The sequence below is a fragment of the Anas platyrhynchos genome, chromosome 5 (genome assembly GCF_047663525.1).
Source record: "Anas platyrhynchos isolate ZD024472 breed Pekin duck chromosome 5, IASCAAS_PekinDuck_T2T, whole genome shotgun sequence".
Taxonomy (NCBI): domain Eukaryota; kingdom Metazoa; phylum Chordata; class Aves; order Anseriformes; family Anatidae; genus Anas; species Anas platyrhynchos.
Genome location: NC_092591.1, coordinates 13,110,251 through 13,129,794, shown reverse-complemented (window position 1 = coordinate 13,129,794; position 19,544 = coordinate 13,110,251). Strand labels below are relative to the sequence as shown.

The following is a 19,544-nucleotide window of genomic DNA, read 5'->3' as shown; positions in this document are numbered from 1 at the left end:
CAACAAAAGAACACAAAAGACAGAGCTAGAATTACTGAGAGGCATTATTACATTGCACATTTCACGGACAATCGCCTTCTCCTTTTCACTCAGGTCCTCTTCGTAGTTGTCCTGCATTTGCCTGTCCAAATTTTCGTGGACCTCAAGGACCTATAAAAAAACAATATTACAAAAGCATTATGCTTCTCTAATAACTAGCAGTGTGCTCAGCATCTTCACAGCGACACAGAATGGTTTAGGTTGGAAGGGACCCCTGGAGGTCACCTGGTCCAACGCCCTTGCTTATGCAGGCTTCTCCACTCCCTTCCATTAATTCCAGTCATGGGGCAACTGGGGGCAGCTCACGGGTTTTAGGTCTAACAGTGTTAGCCACTTGGGGAAGAGGAAAATGGAAGTCTGTACCACTGGAAAACAGAGGATTGCCCACCGAGCAGCTAACGTGTGTGGTCTCCAATCAGCCATCAACTTTCAGATCTTAAACAAGCGCAGCCCTTTCCACTCACCTTTGGCTGAAAACTGTGTTTAACCCATTTAATTTCTCAGTTCCTCAGAGACCCTGGTGACCATGAGCAGGAACTGGGCTGTTATCACAGAGACCTGGTACCCAGAGATCCTGATCCCATGTCCAGCTCCCACCCAGTGCCTCTTAGTGCTGGATCCAGCCAGCATGCAAAGGGGATGGAAGTGGGGGAAACCAGCATCCCAGGCCCCTGCGCGCTGACTGCCGTCCTCTGTAGGCACCTTTCCCAACAAGAAGCTGGATGCAAGCATATCCCCTACACGTGTCCCCACTCCCAGGATTGTAATCACAGCCTTAGCATAAAACCTGCCTGCTGTTAAACACTTCAGGCAGCACAAAAGCTGAGGAACACAGGATCTGCCCACAGGGGAGCCTGGGGCACGTAGGTGCCTGCAGCACCCTGCCCCCAGGGAGCCTCTGGAATAGCGAGGCGCCAGCTTCCCTTTCCATCCTGCTTGTGACTGGGGGGTTCTTCCCACAATAGTAACAGGAGGAAAGCACTGCAAAAACAGGAAACGTGGCCGCTAAAGCACAGCAGCAGCCTGGAAGAGTGGGTGGGGGAGGCTCGGAGATCCTCCAACGCGTTTCTGAAAGGCAACCACCAGAGCTCACTGCCTCAGCAGCGCCACAGGGAGCCCTCGAAGGTGCTCAGCTGGCTTTGTGGGGCACCCCGGGTTGATCCACACAGCCCAAGGCACAGGATGTTTTCAAGGAGCTTGAGGCCACAACATTTAAAAGCCAACACAGATCACAGCAGCCATAGTGCATGAGGAGACTCCGTGGCTTGCAAGGCCATGCCAGGCCCCCCAGGAGAGCCCTCCTGGACCTGGGAAGAACCCAGTTTCCTTGTTATGGCTCCATCAAGGCCACCCCAGGCCTAACAAGCCCAGTGCTGATGTCTGCGGGCCCTGCAGACTCCACCTGGCCTGGCAGCTGGGGCCATGTTTCCCTCAGGAAGACATGTAAATCCACGGGGAAAGAAGCCCAGGACACTAAATAAAAAGGCAGTGGAAACATCCCACTTGTGACTTATTTTCTTAAACTAGCTTTTGAGTTGACAATGTTTGGAAATGGTGCTGTTTCTTTTCAGGAAAACTGACTGGTATTTAACCTCTGTGGTTTATATAATGCTTGGAGGTGTGTTCTCCAGGTCAGACACAGGAGGCGGCGGAGGAAGGCCCTGCACGCACCCTCCAGGCCATGAGGTGGATATTTAGAGAGATGAGGCTGGCTGGGATGAAAGGCGGCCTCAGCTTCCAGCTGGACTCGCACTGATCCACAGGAACACCCCTCGAGCACCCCAGAGCCTCTGCCTGCATTCAGGAGGCCTCACAGCACGAGGCGCTGCATCAGGCCCGTCAGGGAGCAGGAGTGCACCTGACCTGCATAGCTCCCCCAGGGCTCTGCTGCTGCGGAGGAACACGGCCATCACCGTGTGCAGGGGTGAAGATCCCCAAATCACCCTGTGCCACCACCAAATAGCTCATGGTCCCTTCTCACGGTGATACAGCCCCACACGAAGCTCTGCAGCAGGTTTGTTTGTGCCCGTGAGCCTCCCTGGGACCTACGGAGTGAGGACGGGCTTCGCCCTGTGCTGAGGTACACGGCACTGGCTGCTCCATGAAACGGGATCCAAGAGCAGATTATCTCCTGGTCTGGCTCGGCACAGCAATCCTGCTGCACTCCAACTGCGTTATGTACAAAAATAGGTCATTCTCCTCAGGCCCTTAACCTACTTCCAAAATGCACCAGCTCCTTTTACCAACAGATCTGGGAGCGATCCTCTCACAAACACCAAATAGCCTCGTCCCTTTTTAAGGGGAGAGGAAGGGCGAGAGAGATGCAAAAAGCATGTATGTGCTGACAGAGACAACAGCTATTTTTTTTTGCTGAAGAGGAGGGAATTAATTATTGATCCAGCTGGACTGGCACTTCGAACTTGCTCGTCTGGAGCCGGCGTGCCTCTGACGCCGGGCTGCAGCAGCAGCCGCCTGCAGCAGCAGCTCACGGCACGGCACGCCGCCGGTGGCTGTCTCGCAGCTGAGAGCTGCCCATGTCTGCAGGGCAAGTGTCAAGGGCAGCCGTGGCTCACCTCACTTAAAGATCACATCAGCTCCAGCGCCTGCTTCCCCCAGCCATCCATCTCGCTGGTGCAGGACTCTCAGAGGATAAGAAACTGGTTTTCTATGACTTCCACTTAAAATAAAACTGCATTCCCTTGCCCGTGAGGTGTGAAGGGGTGGTGAGGCTCATTTCTTCCAGTGGAAATGTCTCGTTTAACCTTGAAACCATCCCTCACAACAGGCAAGGGCCCACTTCTGTGTCAGCATCTTGGGTATGGGAAACAGGGATCCAGGGTTAAAACCAAACCCAGAAGCCTATCCCAGGAAGGCCTGCTGGAGAGCAGTGTGCTCCCAGCACGATCCCCTCTAGAAGAAGGAGCGGAGCTGTGAGTGCTGACCCAGCCCGATCCATTCTCAAGTCCTGCCAGGTGTCTCCTCAGCTAATTAGGAAGGGCCGGGTCAGTGTTCCTCAGCTTACACAGCCAGGCTGTGAAATCCTCTGTGGCTCAGCTAAAGGCACCAGCCACAATTCAAAGACCGAGGATTCAATTTGCTTCTAAGAAATTGGGTTATATCCTCCTCTGATTCTGCCATCTCTCCAGGAGCATACAGAAAAACAGAGCAGTGTAGCCAGGCTCAGGCCATCCCCTCCTTTTTGCTCTTCACTAAGCTTCAGTGACAGCTCTTGGCCCTCTGCAGACACCCCAGCACTACGTTGTCTCTCCCTGGGTGCCCTCCAGATCAGGGGGCTGCGGAAGGGACAGGCAATGCTCCCTGGCTCCTCACGCTGCTTTCCTGCCTGAGGACTCCACCTCCTGAAGTCCACGCTCACCACCTCCTGAAGACAACCTCCCCATCACCAAGGTGCTGCTGCAGACGAGCTGTGCCGTGCTACAGATGGGCACGCTGACTCGTCTCGCTTCCTCCGTGCTGCTATGCAAGCTGCGAGGGACACCTCGGGTATATTTAGCTCTCCTTCCTGACTGCGCTGACATCTGCGACCAAGACAGTGTCACCTCCAAGTCACCCAGCCCATCACATCCACCGCCCCTCCGCCTTACCCTTCTGCCCCCACGCGATTCATCTTTAAAACACAAACAAACAAACAGCACCAGGCTGGGTGACGGCAATAAGGCTTTGAAAAGGGCTTTGGAAGTTGAGGTAAGCACTTCTGTGAGAGGAAGCACTCTGATTAAGGAATGTTTGCCTAAGGGTACAAGCCTCCCTGACTGTATTGATTTATAAGTCAAATGGACAGGGCCCCGGGGAACGTGGCAGAGTGCACAGTCGTGCTTTGGCAAGGGAACAGCCTGTATGTCCCACTAGGACTCTCCCCAAGTTTTGTCAGGGCTAAATCTTGCCTTACTCGGCATCAGTGGGAGCAACTGACTGTCTGCCTGATGGCTCTGTGCCCATCAGAGAGATGCTGCTGCTGGAGGAGTTGGATTATAGGCTAAATGTTGTTTTCTCATATTTGTCTCCTCCTCATCTCCCCACGTCTTTAGCAGGTTTGCTCAATTCCTAAGAAAAGTGCTTTGATGTTCAGTGAGATACTGAGATGTAGCATATGTACCTTTTATTCTCGTTAGCAAAAACAGCTGTTAGGAGTGCCAACCTGTCATTTTGCTCCTTATTTAGTAGGTGCAAATAAGCAAAAACTATTTCAGAAACAAAAATAAAGAAAACCCCTAAACGTGCTCAGGGAAGAACTTACTTATGCTAAGCCAAGGGCAACGCTTCATCCACATAGCGTTCAGCTGCAGGAAAAAGCCATGCGAGAAGCCTAGGGGACATTATACGACTGAGCAGAGCTTTTTCTAATATTCAATGTCAGACAGGCTAAGTGCAAAGTTTCTTTTGTAGGCTACTCTCTTCTCCTCCTCAAGGGAAGGTCAGGAGCTGTACCATGGCAAGGGGCTAGGCCGGTAGCTGCATCCCCTTTTCCACATACAGGGGCTGGCACTGAAAAAGCTGCCCGGTTCTGCAGGGTGCAGATAAGACCTACTCCATCTGCTGCAGCATGCTGTGGCCAAAACACGTTATCTTCCACCCAGTTTAAGATCCGTGGCTGGAGACCAAGAGCCGCAGTTTTATTGTGTCACACGAAGCGGGGGGAGGTGAGGTTGAGACCAGAACCAGTTTCCTCCATCCTTTCCATTTCCACCTGATTCTTGGAAACGGGCCACAGGATGGAAAATAAAAATCTCCTCGACTCTTGCTGCCACATGGACTTACGGGAAGATTTCCTCCTCACTTCAAATCTGAGAATGTTTTTAACCCTAAGCCCATGAGCGGGACACATCTCATGAGGTCAGTTGTGCCCTGTGAGATGTGGCTGCTGTGCCACCTGCTTCCTGTCCCCAGCTGAGGCGGTTTCCAGCGTTTTGAAGAAAGACAAACATGCCCCACCAGCCAAATTGCGAAATCTCAGAGGAGAGCTTCTTGCAGCCCTTCCTGGTGATCAACAAAGCTCTGAAGAAGAGAATTAGCACTAATAATATGGGCAAACAACCAAGCATCCAACTTCCTTCCAACCCCTTTGTATGCATCCTCGTGCCAGACATCCCAAATGCAATTTCCAGTTTCCGAGAATCTTCCTTGTTAACTTTACAATCATTTCCACAAGCTTATCAAACCACTGCTTTAAACCATTTACGTTTCTTGCCCTTACTTGGAAATTCGGTCCCATAACCTCTTAAGCAGACAGAAACTTAAATTCCCCCCAGAATGTGTTCATAACCAATTTATAACTATTTGATCTTTTGACTTAAAAAAATTATCATCTCTGCTTAATATTTTCCCTCTCCAAATACAATGAAAAGCAGGAGCATAAAGGTAGGAACCTCAGTCAGGGAAGCCACATTCGTTTAAAAACAACAGCAGTAGCCTGGAGTACATCGGTGGCTTGGATGAGTAGAGTAAATGCAAGAGAAACTGGATTAGTGACAAGCAAGAAGGAAAGGCAGCACAAAGTGTAGGAGAAATGAAGGTGTCACGTGCGTTCGCAATGTTCTGCAAGGTGTCAGCCTAGCAGATACTTATGCATATTCATACAGGAGTAATTTCACCCCAAAGTGACATGCAGCATAGCCCAGGATGGAGCACAGCTTTCTGACAGCACCGAACCATTCACAACAAGCAAAGAAGAAACTTACTGGGAAAACACAGAAAAAATATATGTAGGAAACTGAGCTACCACTCATATATCGAGGGCTCCTCTGGGAAGCACTAAAAAGTATACCAAGGGTATTGTTTTAATCCTTGATGGTGCTGGACACCCTTCTCTGAGGATCCAAGAAGTTATATGATTGGGATTTACAAAACTTTACGTAAGCTGAATAAATCAAGATTTTCAGCTTGAAGGATCTTTCATAATTTAAATTAAAATTTGATCCAAATCAAACCAAACCTAACTTCCCTTTCATAACTCCTCACACAATGTAAGTGCACAGAAGATGAACTGCTTGAGGAACAGTCATCCAGTGTTTCTGAAACTTAATAAGCTCAGGGGATCTTGCAGCTGCCCAGTGGAACTGACCTCCTGCCAGCTGCACCACTGCTTCTCCTAACACTTGTTGGCTTTACCACTGCCACCTGACACATCTGTCCTGGAGCCAACAGACAGGTGCAAAAACGTAAGCTGAAAAAAATTTAAAACTAGAAAAATCATGGAACCTGCAGATCTCTGCTAAGAGCAACATCTGTGGCATTTATTTTGCTATTGGGTGCAAAGAGAAGTGCTTTGTTAGCACCAGGCTCTGGGTCTAGGCCAACCTAAGCTAGTGCTGGTGAAGCAGTGACACTGCTGGACCTTTTTTCTGGCTATGGCCACGGGGCTCTGAGCTCCAGACCAGCCATCTGGGAATCTGGAGGGTTTCCTGTGAATCCTGCTTTGATTTGGCAAAATCTTTGTAAGCTTATACATTTATTTTCAGCTTTAACAAATCCATGTACACTTACACATCAGTATAGTCCAGCCTAAGCCTAACTTACTTATAGATTTCCCAGCCATCTCCATGGCACTTTTCAAAGGATTTGTGTTCCCATGTCTCTTAGATAACTTAGACTTGCTTAACTAGTCAACCATACAACAGCAAGCTATTACAGTATTTTTTTCCTGCTAATGGATGCTCACTAGGACTTGAGAAAATATTTCACTGCTATGAAATAACAATGGAGTTTTCTCCTTTACCCCAGCTAGTTTTTTGTGTTTTTCCTGTGTTTTTTGTTGGTGAAGGTCATGACTTTAATACAGATTGATGATGCAGATATCTACAGGGGTATGATGCCATGGTTTGCTGTGTGTTTACTTAAAGTCTTTCTCCTCTGAAGACTGCTGCGAACTTTTCAATAACAAAAAATATATAGGAATTGAGTTTTTGTGTCTATTTTAAAAGCAGCACTTCTGTTGTCACTGTCACCCCTGAGACACAGTGCACACAAGAATGATGAACAGGAAGGGTAACCAACACCTTCAGCTTCTGTTGGAGGTCTCCCACCCAAAAAGTCATGTGTGATCCTGCTTAACTCTATTTGAAGAAATGATTGTTCATCACGATACAGGTGCTGATTACTGATAATGTGCCTCAGCACTGACTTTCTATTTCTAATCATCAAATTTCCATGAGAACAGCAAACATCCAGTTCTGCAAGTTAGTTGCACTGCGCTGCAGGCAGCTTTACCTTCATAGCATGCACAACAGCCTCTGGTTTCTGACCCACGGGGACATATCCCGCTGCAGGAGAAGATGCAAGGTCAGATGTCATGCGAGCTGGACCCTGTTTAAATAAGAAGAGAAGAAATGCTTTAATTATGTTTGGATTATTTAGCAGGAAGGAAGAAAATACCCACTATCTTCTCTCAGATTCAGTCCCTTTCAGCCACCTGCAAAGACAAAAAACACCACTACCCCTCCTTCAAAAGTAATTTGATTTAATGCCATTTAAGCTTACCATCACTCAGACTAGATGCATTCAGGCAGGAGATCACCCTGGTTTAAAGCTAAATTGGTTCAGGAAACATTTTTTCTCATTTAGGATAACTCTGTGCAAGGACAAGATCAAAGGGTGCTCATCCTTGTAGGCAAGGCAGCAATGCAAACAAGATGATTTTCCGGCATAGAGCGGTCATTTCTAAGAAGTTGCGTACATGAAAGAAACAGTTGGCGTAACATCATTGCGTTTTTGGCAATGCTTTCGCATGACATCAAGTACCAATCTTCGGCTACAGAGAAAATTGTGAAGGCAACCTTAAAACAAGCAGATGTCCAAGCCTAATGTTGGCTGGGTTTCCTTCCAAAATGCTGGCCAGTTCCCCTGCATGAAGGATCCCGTTGGGAAAGATACCAAAGTTACGTTTTACAAAAGATTTCTACAGCCCAAACAGCCCTGTAAGCACGTTTGATAGGGCTTTCCTTTTTAAGGCACCCCTCTTGGATTATATGAGACAAAATGGGAAGCACCCTGCCTGTCCCCAGAGTTTTGTATTTGCTTTGTAGCGCAGGGAGAAATCCACAATTAAACCATTGACCAAACCCGCATTTAGTCTTCGCATCCCGTAGGAAATACAAAGCATGATTATGCTGGGGCCTGTGAAAGCAAATTAGGATGGCAGAGCGGTCTGTAGCACCATGGCAGGAATGCTTTCGCATGCGACATGAGGCTCTCCATTACCATCTTTTCCAGGTTTGAACACAGCGTGTTTTGTCCCTCATCTCACCACCTCGCCACAGTATCCACACCGGGATGGCAGACCAACGCAGGGCCATCTCGTCACATCTCACACCTCCAAACCTTCCACTTTTGCTACTGAAAGCGATTGTGTGCCTACTATAAAGCAAAGGACAGGCCGATCCATTAGGCCACAGACAAGGGCAGCGTGAAGGGCACGGAGCCTTATGAGCCTGCACCAGCGGTCTGTGCTTAGCCCACATAAACCAACCGCCATTTACCAGCAAGTGAGCTTCCTGAACCGAGCTGCTGGTGACACAAGACTTCCCTTCCGACAGGCAGGCATCCCAGAGAAGGGAACATGAGACTCTGTACCTCCACAATAACTCTCCAAGGAGATTTAAGGGGCTGATGAAGCACGGAGACCAAGTGACACTCACAGGCCTGGCACCTGCTGGCAGCGGGTCACGGCTCGCTGGAGATGTATGGCCACACGGGGACAGGGCCTCAGCCACCCCACCCAGCCCCAAAATGCTACACAGGAAAGGCTGGGGAGGGAGGGAGTGCCAGGGACTGAGCCCAGCCAGTCTACGGCTGTGCCTTAGGACTGCCAAAGGGGTTACAAATTTCTTTCAGGGCGGCTAAATGCAGAGTCAGCCTCCCACAGAGGTCACAGGCATCGATACACGCAGCAGTGCCCTGATGTGAGCATGAAAGCTGCCTTCCTTCCCATAAATGACCAAGATTATGATAACTGGAAGCAGAATATTTGGGAGTTTGTAGCCATGAACCATGCTTGGCAAAGATCTTCCCCCACAGCCCCCGTTAGAAGTAACACAGGAAATACCAGTCAGAGGTCTAACATCCAATATCTCTTCTCAGCTGAGAGCAACCAGAAAGGAAAAGGAATTCTGCTGGATCCTACAGCTGACAGCATTTTAAATACATCTTTCTGACAAAACTGGAGCAGAACACAAGGTCCCCTGTATGACAGGCAGCAGCAGCTTCTCCTCGCAGAAGCGAGGTAACTAATAAGCTACAAAGCACTCCCGTGTTCGTAATCGCTCTCGAAATTATTACAGAATACAAATGAAACCGGGATGATTAGAGAGAAAAGCTTTCTAAAGAGTTTGATCATACTGCACTGATTACCACGCCGACATGAGGAAAGCAATCCCGCGAGCACGGCAATGCCCTGGATGTGTGGGATCACAGGGAAATGCCCAAAGGGCTGGGGCCCTGCGGGTACAAGTGGCTGAGATCTGGTGAGGACAATCAGCTGAGCTCCACCTGAACATGGGCAGAGGATTTGACTCAGGATGAGAAAAGTGATGTTAAAGAATGGGGGCTGCAACAAAGGAGGTAGACCCAAACCTTGCTACCAGTGTCTCAGTACCAGCTGACTTCATTTCTAAAGCAGGTGTGATCCTTCCTCTTTAGGGTGGAAGCCAAAAACCCGCCAGCAAACTGAAATGGACGTGAATGTGGCTGCGTGCAATGGTCACCAGTGACAGATAACCATGTAAGAGACTTGCATGAGAGGGCACAGAAAAACACATGGCAGATCTGCTGTGCTGCAAGCCACGGAGACCTTCCCACTGCTGAAATGGGACACTGCGACCACAAAAGGCCAAAGAGGCACAAGAAGAAAGCAAGGGAGCAAGAAAGGATCTCACCAATATCCCTGCTCTCTGCAGCTGTGGGCATCAAGTAAAAATACCCACGTGTGGCCAGGAAATAGTCTACACCATCAAGGGTAGCTTAATACGTATCTATCATTACACTTAGATTGTACAAGTGCACCCCTCGAGAATGCTCTTTGCAGACATAACTTTCTACAGGTGTTCAGGGGCTTTGTTCCCACCGATTTCAGTGTGGCTCACAAACAAGCTTTAGCCAAACTCCTATCAGCTTCCTGCACTGAGGCAAATGTGAAGGAGGCCAGAAAAGAGGGGAGCTGGAGCGAGCAAGGCAAGGAATGACAGCATACCCAGCAGGATGCATGGCCGGCCTTTGGAGGATGGGGGAGAGGAAAAGGGGCAGAGTTCACCCATAGTGTTAGCTGAAGGGGAGGAAATGGAAGGAATTGGAGATAAGGTCAAGGTTGCTGAACTGGAAAACTGCCAGCAGTGGGAGAGAAGGGAGGCAGCGGGAAGAGAAAGGATGTGCATTTTATCCAGCAGGAAAACAGCTGAGATAAAATTCAGGGGAGGGGGAATCAGAGATAGGAGACTGGAAGAAGGGCAGGACGGAGGGGGAGAGATCTCAGGAAGTCACCATTAAGGCAATAGCTGAAATCACACAGATGGAAGAGATTTCTCGTGCCTAAAGCAGACACATTTGGAAAACTGGGTAAGAAGTACCACGGTTGCACCCCAGCACTCTCCCTCGGCTCCTGAGGACCTCCAGCACCCAGCACCCCGTGCCCTTCCTGCTCCTCCGAGCTGACGCTCCCACAGCCACGGGAACACGCCTGACTCAGCACCCTGACAGACAGTAATAGCAAGGTTAATCTGCTCACGTCCTACAGAGCAGGAATTGTCCATACAGGCAAAAAGTGATACAGACAAAAAGAGTGTCTGGGGGCACACATCGCTCTCAATTTCTTCTCCCTGCTCAGTTTTGTCAGATGTGCACTCTCTATACTAGATGTCGGGGGCTTTTCCACTCGCTAGGCTTTCAGGGAGTTCAGTAGCTCAGAGACAGTTCGCTCCTCATCCCCCAACACGTGGCTGAGATGTCACATAATTGTTTCAATGAACGGCACTAAAAGACAGCTCAGAACTCGTGGAGAAGGACGCCACAGATTTATAACAAGGCTGTTGAGAAATACCATCTTGGCTGTTTTTCTCGTTTACTTCTGCTGAAGCTGAGCCACCTAATGAGAGGCTGAGTCATTTCAAAAGGCAAAGTTTCTTATTCTCTGTGGCCTCAAGCAGCTTTGGAGTTGCTCCAGGTTTAAAGCAGCAGAGATGAAACTGGAAGTTAGCTCATTTAACTCACCAGCCATACGAGGAATTTGTTATTTAAAAGAAGACTTTGGTACATCTCCATTGTGGCTTCAGGTGCTCACCTCAGTAGAATTACAGGGCGCACCTCTTGCTGCTTCAGCCACGGAGACACTGCCAAAAGAAGGCTGCCCACGAGTGGCCGTCTCTAAGGGCTCATCATTCCCACACCAGCCCCCTCCCCAGCCCACCAGTGCCCCAACCACAGGTCTGGTAAAGAAGCACACTTCTGTGTGAGACCCCCCTCAGAGCCCTCCCAGCAGTGCCCAGCCTGCAGGGCTGGCGATTCAAGCCCAATGTCTGTGAGGAGATGCAGAGTGCAGCTGCACCGTTAACAGGCTAAGAAAAGAGAGGAGGATCCCTGCAGTCTCTCACGTCAGAGGACCCTTCCAGCAACATGCTGTGCACGGGAGGTAAATCTTCCAGTTCTCTGCCTGCTAGGAATAACGCACGACCTGGTGGCAGCCTCCAGCCCAAAGCAGAAAACAAACTGGATAAAAGCAGCCCCAGAAGCCAAAGAGGATCACCGAAGCAACAGCTCTGGTGTCAGAAGGAAACTCCAAAGGCTACAAATACGGCCAAAGATCCTTTTTAATCTGACACCAAAAAAATGAGGAGCAGAGGCCTGAAGTGCCGCTGCTGGAGAACATCTGCGGCTGCCGCGCATCGAGCACGATGGCACTGCCATCAGGCCACGCTGCCTAATGAGGCCGAGCTGGCTCCGTCTAGCTGCGTGGGATGCGGTCCAGCACAGATGCTGAAAAGCCCCGCGGTCGATGCTCCATTCTTCCTACATATCTGGAGGAACAAAATTAATAAGAGCGTAACTGCGCACACTGGGAACTCCCGATAATGGCACACCTCCACAGAGGCAAAATAAGGCTTAAAATATGAACGTTTCTTAATAATAATGGGAATACTCCGGGATCCAAGAAGAAAAGAGTCTAACTGGGGATGACAGGTGCCTGTTCTTTTATAGGTTTTGGTTTGGAAATCTCAAAGAGGAACAATGAAATTGCAATAAACAATTTCTCCTTGATTCCTCCAGGGATCTGAAAAGACACAAGACCTTGGTCCTGACATCAGTTTTCAATCTCCTTCTCCTCAATTATATTCTGTGCTTTAATGACATCCTCTCCTATCTCAGCTCCAGGAGAGCTATTCCTGCTCTTCAGAAAAGCTGCAAAAAGAGAACTAAGTTTCAAAACCCAGAGGAAAGTGGCATGCTGACAGCTTCACCAGCAGCCACTGCCCAGGCACTGAGACCCAAAGTGGGGCATATGGGCAAACATCAGTGCTTCTGAACCTCATATCTTCTTCTTTTAATTTTTGTCCATGATTTCCTAAAACAGGCAGACGTTTAGGGTTCAAATGCGATTAAACACACCGCAATGTTCTAATGGCGTACCTCAGACAGTGTTACAGCTAAATGGAATCATATTAGAAGTTTTTATTGCCGAGGCAGAACAAGGAAAATTACATTATAAGCAGGCCCTGCCAGACAACTCGCAATAAAATTCCCAGGCATGAAGATTTATCTCACGGTGGCTTTGTGTGCAGCCTACTTACCCAGGTTGGAATTAAGGTTGGGCCCTTCTCTAGCTCTCATCGCCATCCAGGTGCTGTACATCAATCAAGGTGCCCACGCTGCTCTGTAAATTGGGAACCGCTGAGGGACGGGTAAGCAGTGAGGCAGTGGCAACACGCCCACAGCCACGTGGGACGCAGGTGGCAGAGGCAGGCCGAACATGGAAAGTCTTCTCTGCCAGTTCCTCTGCAAACCACGCTGCCAAATGCTGTATGCCTGAGCACAGGACACCCTTGCCACAGCCAGGGAGTGCCCAGCTCTGCTGCGTGCCCAGGCTGCCTGGCAGATGACCCGAAGGCACGGCGACACTTGGTTATCTCCATTATTAGGTGCCTGCTGTGCAGAAAGCCTGCTGGCATCCAGTCCTAACCAAGCGGTCCCTCCTTGTGCATGTAAGTGGCCGCGTGGTCCCGTGTTCCCAAATCCCTAGTCGGCTGTGTTGTACTGACTGCTGGGACACCCTGCCACCAGAGACGTGAGCAGAGACAAGTGCAGACAGACACAGCTCCCCAGCACAGCACCGTCCTGCTGGTCCTGGCCACCAGCGGGACTGAGTGCAGGAGTGCTTCCCATTAGCATCTCCCCTATCAAATGGAGGGACTTTATTGCAGATGCTAATCTCCTTCAGCATGACTTAATTTGCTCCCTTTAATCATGGAAAGCAGCTGGTCATGGAGATGTACAAATCCATGAATTAACCACTGGATAACCGGCACGGGAGCCGGGCTGTGCCTGCACTGCACAGCCATCCCGCCGGACAGTGTGCATCTTCGGGGCCTCCACCAAGCTCACAGAAATCTGCTTCAGCAACCCAAAGTGCTTACACGGCCCTTTTGATTAACAGAGAAACCATTTAACTGCTTCGTTGCTTTCTGAGCACAAACATCGAGGACAAAAGAAGAGCTGTCCTCCCGGCAGGCAGGGCACCCCACTCGCTGCAGGGGCTGTGCAGGGGCACCGAGGGGAAGGGAGGCTTTCAGGGCCTGCTGAGACCGAATAAACAAAGCCAGGGCGTTGTTTGCCGCTAGGTCAGCATCTACAAACAGGAAGGGCGTCTGTTATCAGCCCCACACCAACAGTGCAGCTCCAGCCCTAGGAAACTCCTCGGTGCCTGCGAGCTGCTGAGGCAGCTTCCTCCGGCTGCGGGTACGAAGGGAGAGCAATTGTCCTTTGGTGTACGCCGTCAAAAAGCACCACTGCCAGCTTCAGCTGCCCCCCAGGCTACGAAATTATTACTGACGTGACAGATTGGGAGCACTTTCAGCCCGTAACCACCTGACAGAAACAAAGAGAAGTGCTCTGGACAGAACAAGCCCACGCTGCACCCACGGACGGAGTGCACTAACTGCAGCTGACTCACAGGGGCACTGTCAGCACAACTATTTGGAGAGGTGCTGGCTCTCTCACCAGAGGAACATCAAGCACACTGGATTTCAGAAGGAAGCAGTGGGTATTTTTAAGACTTCCCTGCCTTTGAAGCACATCCCCTGCTTTGGGGATGGCCCAGCTAGGAATGTCCAGGTGGGCAGAGGATGACTTGCAGGTGCCACTTGTCCCCATGGCCACAACCCTCCTCCAAGGTCTCCACCTCAGCTTGGCTGCTCCATTGCTGGTGAAGCAGCCTGCTCCGAGGTCTTTGGGCATGAGGGTCTGCAGAGCCCCTGCATTTAGCCCAGACCCACTGATGGCCCCACAGTTAATGCACGTGGCAGTGAAGGTGAGAATGCAGAGCAGAGCATCAGAACACCAATTGTTCCCACCTCCCGCAGTTACCTGTACTGGTGGATGACGGATCAGGACTGTCAGCGTCAATTTTGCTCATCAAATCCCCAAACTTTGTCACTGCCCAACTTTGTGCTGGTTGGCTGCTGGGGGCAAAAAAGCCACCCACTGCTCAGAGACCCCACAACAGCATCTGACGAAGGGCGGCCGCCTTTCAAAACGCATTGGCTTGTTCTCAGCCACTCGTAGTACACTCTGAAGTTTCACAATGGCCCTCCCCAGGCTGCGAATTCTGCCTCTCCCCCCACAGACCTTTCATTTTTATTTTCCCTCCCGCAGCCTATTGCCGCAGCAGCAATAGGGCCGCTGTGAATCTCTGCCTTTGTCTGCTCGGCGGCAGCAGCACGGCGGTGCCAGCGGGAAGGAGCTGCCTCCTGCCATTGTTCCCCCGTGCCCACAGAGGCAGCCTGGCCTGGGGAGGGTGATCGGTGGCCCCGGCAGGGTGTCCTCCTCCGGCACACCCAGCGGGAGCAGCGAAACCCACAGGGCTCCTCCGGGTGCTGCCGCTGGCCACCAGCCCCGGCGCGATGGGAGCTGTCATCTTTAGCTGTTTCAAACCTGTTTTTAAAAGCCAAGCTGGCTCTAAGAAGCCAGTCCAACTCTCCTCCCGGAGGGGAATGGATTTACTCCCACGCGAGCCATGGGAGGGATGAGCAAACCTGCCCCAGGTGCCCCCCGCCAGGACCGGGCTTGGGCCACAGCCACGCTCCCCCTGCTCTCTGCTGCTGCCAGGCTGGTGCAGGATAAATCTGGCAATGCCCCTGCAGGGAGCTGAAGGAGAGAGACTGAGTCATTTTCTTGCTGTTCCTCTGCCCTAACCCTCATATCAGAGAGGACTGAGACCACCGTAGCTCCAGCTGGAAGAAGACAGGATTGGCAGTGGGTCGGGTTCAGGCGCCGCGTGCCCTCGCACCACCTCCCCTCGCCGCCCCTGCCGCCGGCTCGGCAGACAGCCAGCACGTCAGCCGGGGAGCCTCCCGGCATCCATTTCCCCCCATCTCACGGCTTCTCTTTACACCTACACACCACAAACATTTGGGTTTGTTTTTATCAGAACGTACGTGCCATATGGTAAACGGAATACGCTCTCCACACATATCTTTGCAAAGCAGAGCTTCAAAACGTGTCCAGTGGTGACAGGAAAGAAAGGGCAGGAGCCAGGCACGCCAGAAGAGCAGGGGCAAGTTTATGTGAGGTGCTGCAGCCAGGCAGCCTGAGCTCAGTCCCAACTCTGGGCTTTGCTTTTTGGAGGAAACAGTCGCTGGAGAAAAATGCCATGGGAGGCTGTGGCACGGACATAAACCTCTGCCGAGTGCCTCCACCTCTCTGCTACAGCACCTCTCCTGTCCTGCTCACCCGTGCTTTCCTCACAGTTTTGCTATGGGCTGGATCTAGGAAGGATAAAGGTGCCATCTCTTCCCAGCCTGGCCTCCAGTCTTAAGCAGACTCCTGAGAGATACAGGGTTGGATACCTGGAGGGAGCAAATCTCACGTTTCTTCAGGAGGTACTTAAAGCAGGGGCTGCTAGGATGGGCAATGGCACCATCATCTATCTCTGTCTTCCTAAAAGAGGGAGCTTTGCTCAGCCCTCAGAAAGCACACCCGTAGGCACTTTTCCCTGGGGACTCGGGGCTCAGGACCTGGGATGACCCCAGGTGCCTTCCTCCAGCTCCATCCTCCCACAATGGCAGGGGCTCCTGCCCCTCAGCAAGGGATCACGCCCAAAGCTGGTGCAGTGCAACTCCACACAAAGACTTACGGAAGGGGAAGGTAATACTTATCTGAACCTAAAGTGACACCACTCACACCCCCACACCCACAAACACACTCCCCCAAAGGTGCGTGTCCCCGTGGTGTGGTCAGGTCACTGGGTCTGACACTGGGGACAGGGCCACCAGCCAGCGAGTCCCAGTGACAGCTCTGGCATTCCTCTTACTGGTGGCATTTTTGGGACAGATTTTTTACAGCCTTCACGAGTCAGTGGTTATTATGGGCTGATCCTTATCTCAGAGCCCTGCTTACTCACCCCCCATAAACCCCAGGAAGCTGCTGCCTGTTGTCTCCCTCCTTTCAGGTACCTTCTCTCAGCCTTCCCCCAGAACAGGCAGATGTTCAGACGCAATGGCACATCCCCTGCAACCCCGCCGCCATTCCCCCCTTATCAGGGATCGGGTCTTCCAGCAACGAGCCAGCTGTGCCGTGCCCTTATCAAAGCACGGAGCTCCTGGTCCTGATGCAAACCACACACCCCCCAGTGTTTACCCAGTTGTTTGCTGTCAGCTCTGTCTCCAGTTATCAGCATGGGCCATTCCTGCATCCCTGGCTCCAGCATTCCTCCTGGTGCTTCATGTGCCCATTTCCATCCCCTAACATTTATTTCCATTGCAGACCTCTGCAGTTACTTCCACCAGCGGCAGGGTTCCTATTACAAATCACACCTACACTGCTAGTAGGTTTTAAGCCTAGGCCAGCCAGGCTAGCTCCAGTTGTTAGTAAAAGGCCGGATCACCTTTAACAGTGTTTCATGCCAACGTGGATAAACGGCTCCTCCAGGCAGCTTAGGAGCTTGCACAGGCTGCCACAGCACCCAACAAGAGGCAGACACCAAAAGGAACGGAGAAACAACAGGGACACAAGCTGTGGGCCGTGCCCCAGCCCCAGCATTCATCCTCAGCTTTGCTTAGAGATCTCCAACACTCCAGAAACCAGCAATGAAGATTCTACCTCTTAGCAAATGAGCTGCTGAAATGTGGCTATTTGTAACAACATCGCAGCCTTGCTGCTGTGGGTGGGGAATTTCCTTGTCCCCTGTGCCTTCTCCCCATGTCAGGGTCATACCCGGCAATTATTAGCTGTGCACAACAGGTTAAACACCGAGTAAGGTAACTTTACAGAGAGAGATCCCACCTCCCAGTCTTCATTCATCACTAGATAAATGATGGAGAAAGCCTGTCAGAGAAGCAGCTCCACAGCAATGCTGTAGTGTTCCAAAAATTAAATACTGCCTCTCAGTATGCATCCCTGGGGGATCCTGGAGCACTTAGCGCCGTTTAACTTAGTGGTAAAGAAATGCCTGAAAGCCATGCTATGGGGTGGGTGACCCAATTCCTCTGGGGCAAAAATGGAGGTGCAGAGAGGTAAAAGAAGCTCGGCGTGTTCACGGGAGGAGAGTCCCTCCACGATGGCAGACAGAGATCCCAGTCCTGATTCACAGAACCATGCTGACAGGGCTCTTCCCCTGCAACTGCCAATTACCTGAAACTGTCATTTTTCTTATAAATTCTCAGTGTTAGCGAAATATAATTTCCATCTCACTAACCAGAGGTGAGACCATATCAACAGGCAATCCTGGCTCCTCAGGCAATGCCAACAAACAACACTGCAGGTCGGTAACTCCCCCCTGGTATTGTTCTACTGGATATTTGGTGACTGCTGCACACCTCAGAGCAAATCTGTAATTGTCTGCCTGCATGAACAGCCGGAGTGTCTGCACAGACTGCAACTGTGAGTGTCATCTGATTCTGTGTCCTGAGCACACCCTGCTGTCCATGATCCGGGGTTCATTAGAGAAAACAAACGGTTTCATTAACTGAGGTACGTCAGGGCTGGGGAGAAATGGAGCGATGCCTGAGTGCAAACGCAGTGACAGTGAGGGATGTGCTGAGTAACTTCCCAAATACTTGCACGGACAGAGACAATGATGAAACCCTGCACAGATGTGACAGGCGCGGAGCCGACACCGATTGTCCACCATCACTCACCCAAATGAAGCCTGTACACACACAGAGGAACGATTTCACACAAACTCACGCCTGCTGTCAAAAAAGGCTGCAGAAAAAGGCAGGTATGTCTACATGCCCACTTTCTGGGAGGTGCCTGAGAAATTCAGAGAAATCTGCAGGGATTTGCGATCGTTCTCTTTCATCACAAAAACAATGTATCTTATCAAGCCCCAAAACAAAGGGATTTTGGTAGGAATAGAGCAGGGCAGGCAGAGCAGGGTCCTCCAGGGCTCCTCATACAAGAGAAGCGAAGCAAAATGCCCCAGAGCAGCTCTACAGGGAAGGCATTTCCCAGGCCAAACCCCCTGTGCCCTCCTTGTAAAGTCTCCTGGCTGCTACATGGGAAACCAGGAAGAGGATATTCAGCCTTCCATTTCATGTACGTGGTTTTGCCCTGATGTTGGTTTTTGGTTTTGGCTGAAGGTTCTCCACTCATTCCGGGCTCTCCTTTCACACTGTGTAGAGTTTTATCTATGTAATCTTTCTTAAACTATTCCTCTCCCCACCTCATTTACAACTCTAAAAGGAATGCTAAACATGGAGAAGAAAAGCAGGCAGCCAACGTGCAATTGTCATCAGCACAGGTGGTGTCCCGGGCACTTGGGCAAACATCTGGAGGACATTCAGCGTGTGCTGCGAGGCCACAGGGAGGAGCCCCGGCAGCAGCATGCGTTTGTCTTTTGCAAGAGCCTTCTCTGCCTCTAACCACGATTATCCTGTCATGTGAGAAGGAGCAACATAGGCAGATCTCAGGAAACATAAACCTCATTTGTGCTACAGGAGAACCTGAAATGAAAGTCCTAAGAACTTAATCACTGCAGCAATCCTGACTGCACGTTGTCAGACTCTTGGCACAGCATTTCTTGCGTCACCCAAGAGTGGCTTCTTGACAGCAGGCATAAAGAGCATTTATGAAGAAGGAGCGGCAGGTGTAACAAGGCTCACCCCTGCTTTAAAATATGTGCAACAGTGACTGTCAGTTAGCCAAAAACCTGCACAGGGAAGTTAATGATCCAAAATGTTCGGAGGTAAAGCACAATGCTTCCAGGGGCTCCCCTTCCTTCAAACAGCTGCAACTTTCAGCTGGGTTTACTTAGTACACCACTGGTTTCGGGATGAGCTGCCCCCTTA

The 19,544-nt window shown here is 50.7% G+C and overlaps 1 protein-coding gene across 3 annotated transcripts in view; it reads right to left on the bottom strand.

The window, feature by feature from the left end:
- CCDC85C (coiled-coil domain containing 85C) overlaps nt 1-19,544 on the bottom strand; it is a 104,425-nt gene that overhangs the window by 5,466 nt on the left and 79,415 nt on the right. For all 3 annotated transcript variants that reach the window (XM_072038309.1, XM_072038310.1, XM_072038311.1), the window contains 2 exons: nt 7,267-7,362; nt 52-150 (listed from right to left, as the gene is read on the bottom strand). In XM_072038309.1, coding sequence (XP_071894410.1) covers nt 52-150; nt 7,267-7,362 — 195 coding nt within the window. The remainder of the gene's footprint in view (nt 1-51; nt 151-7,266; nt 7,363-19,544) is intronic.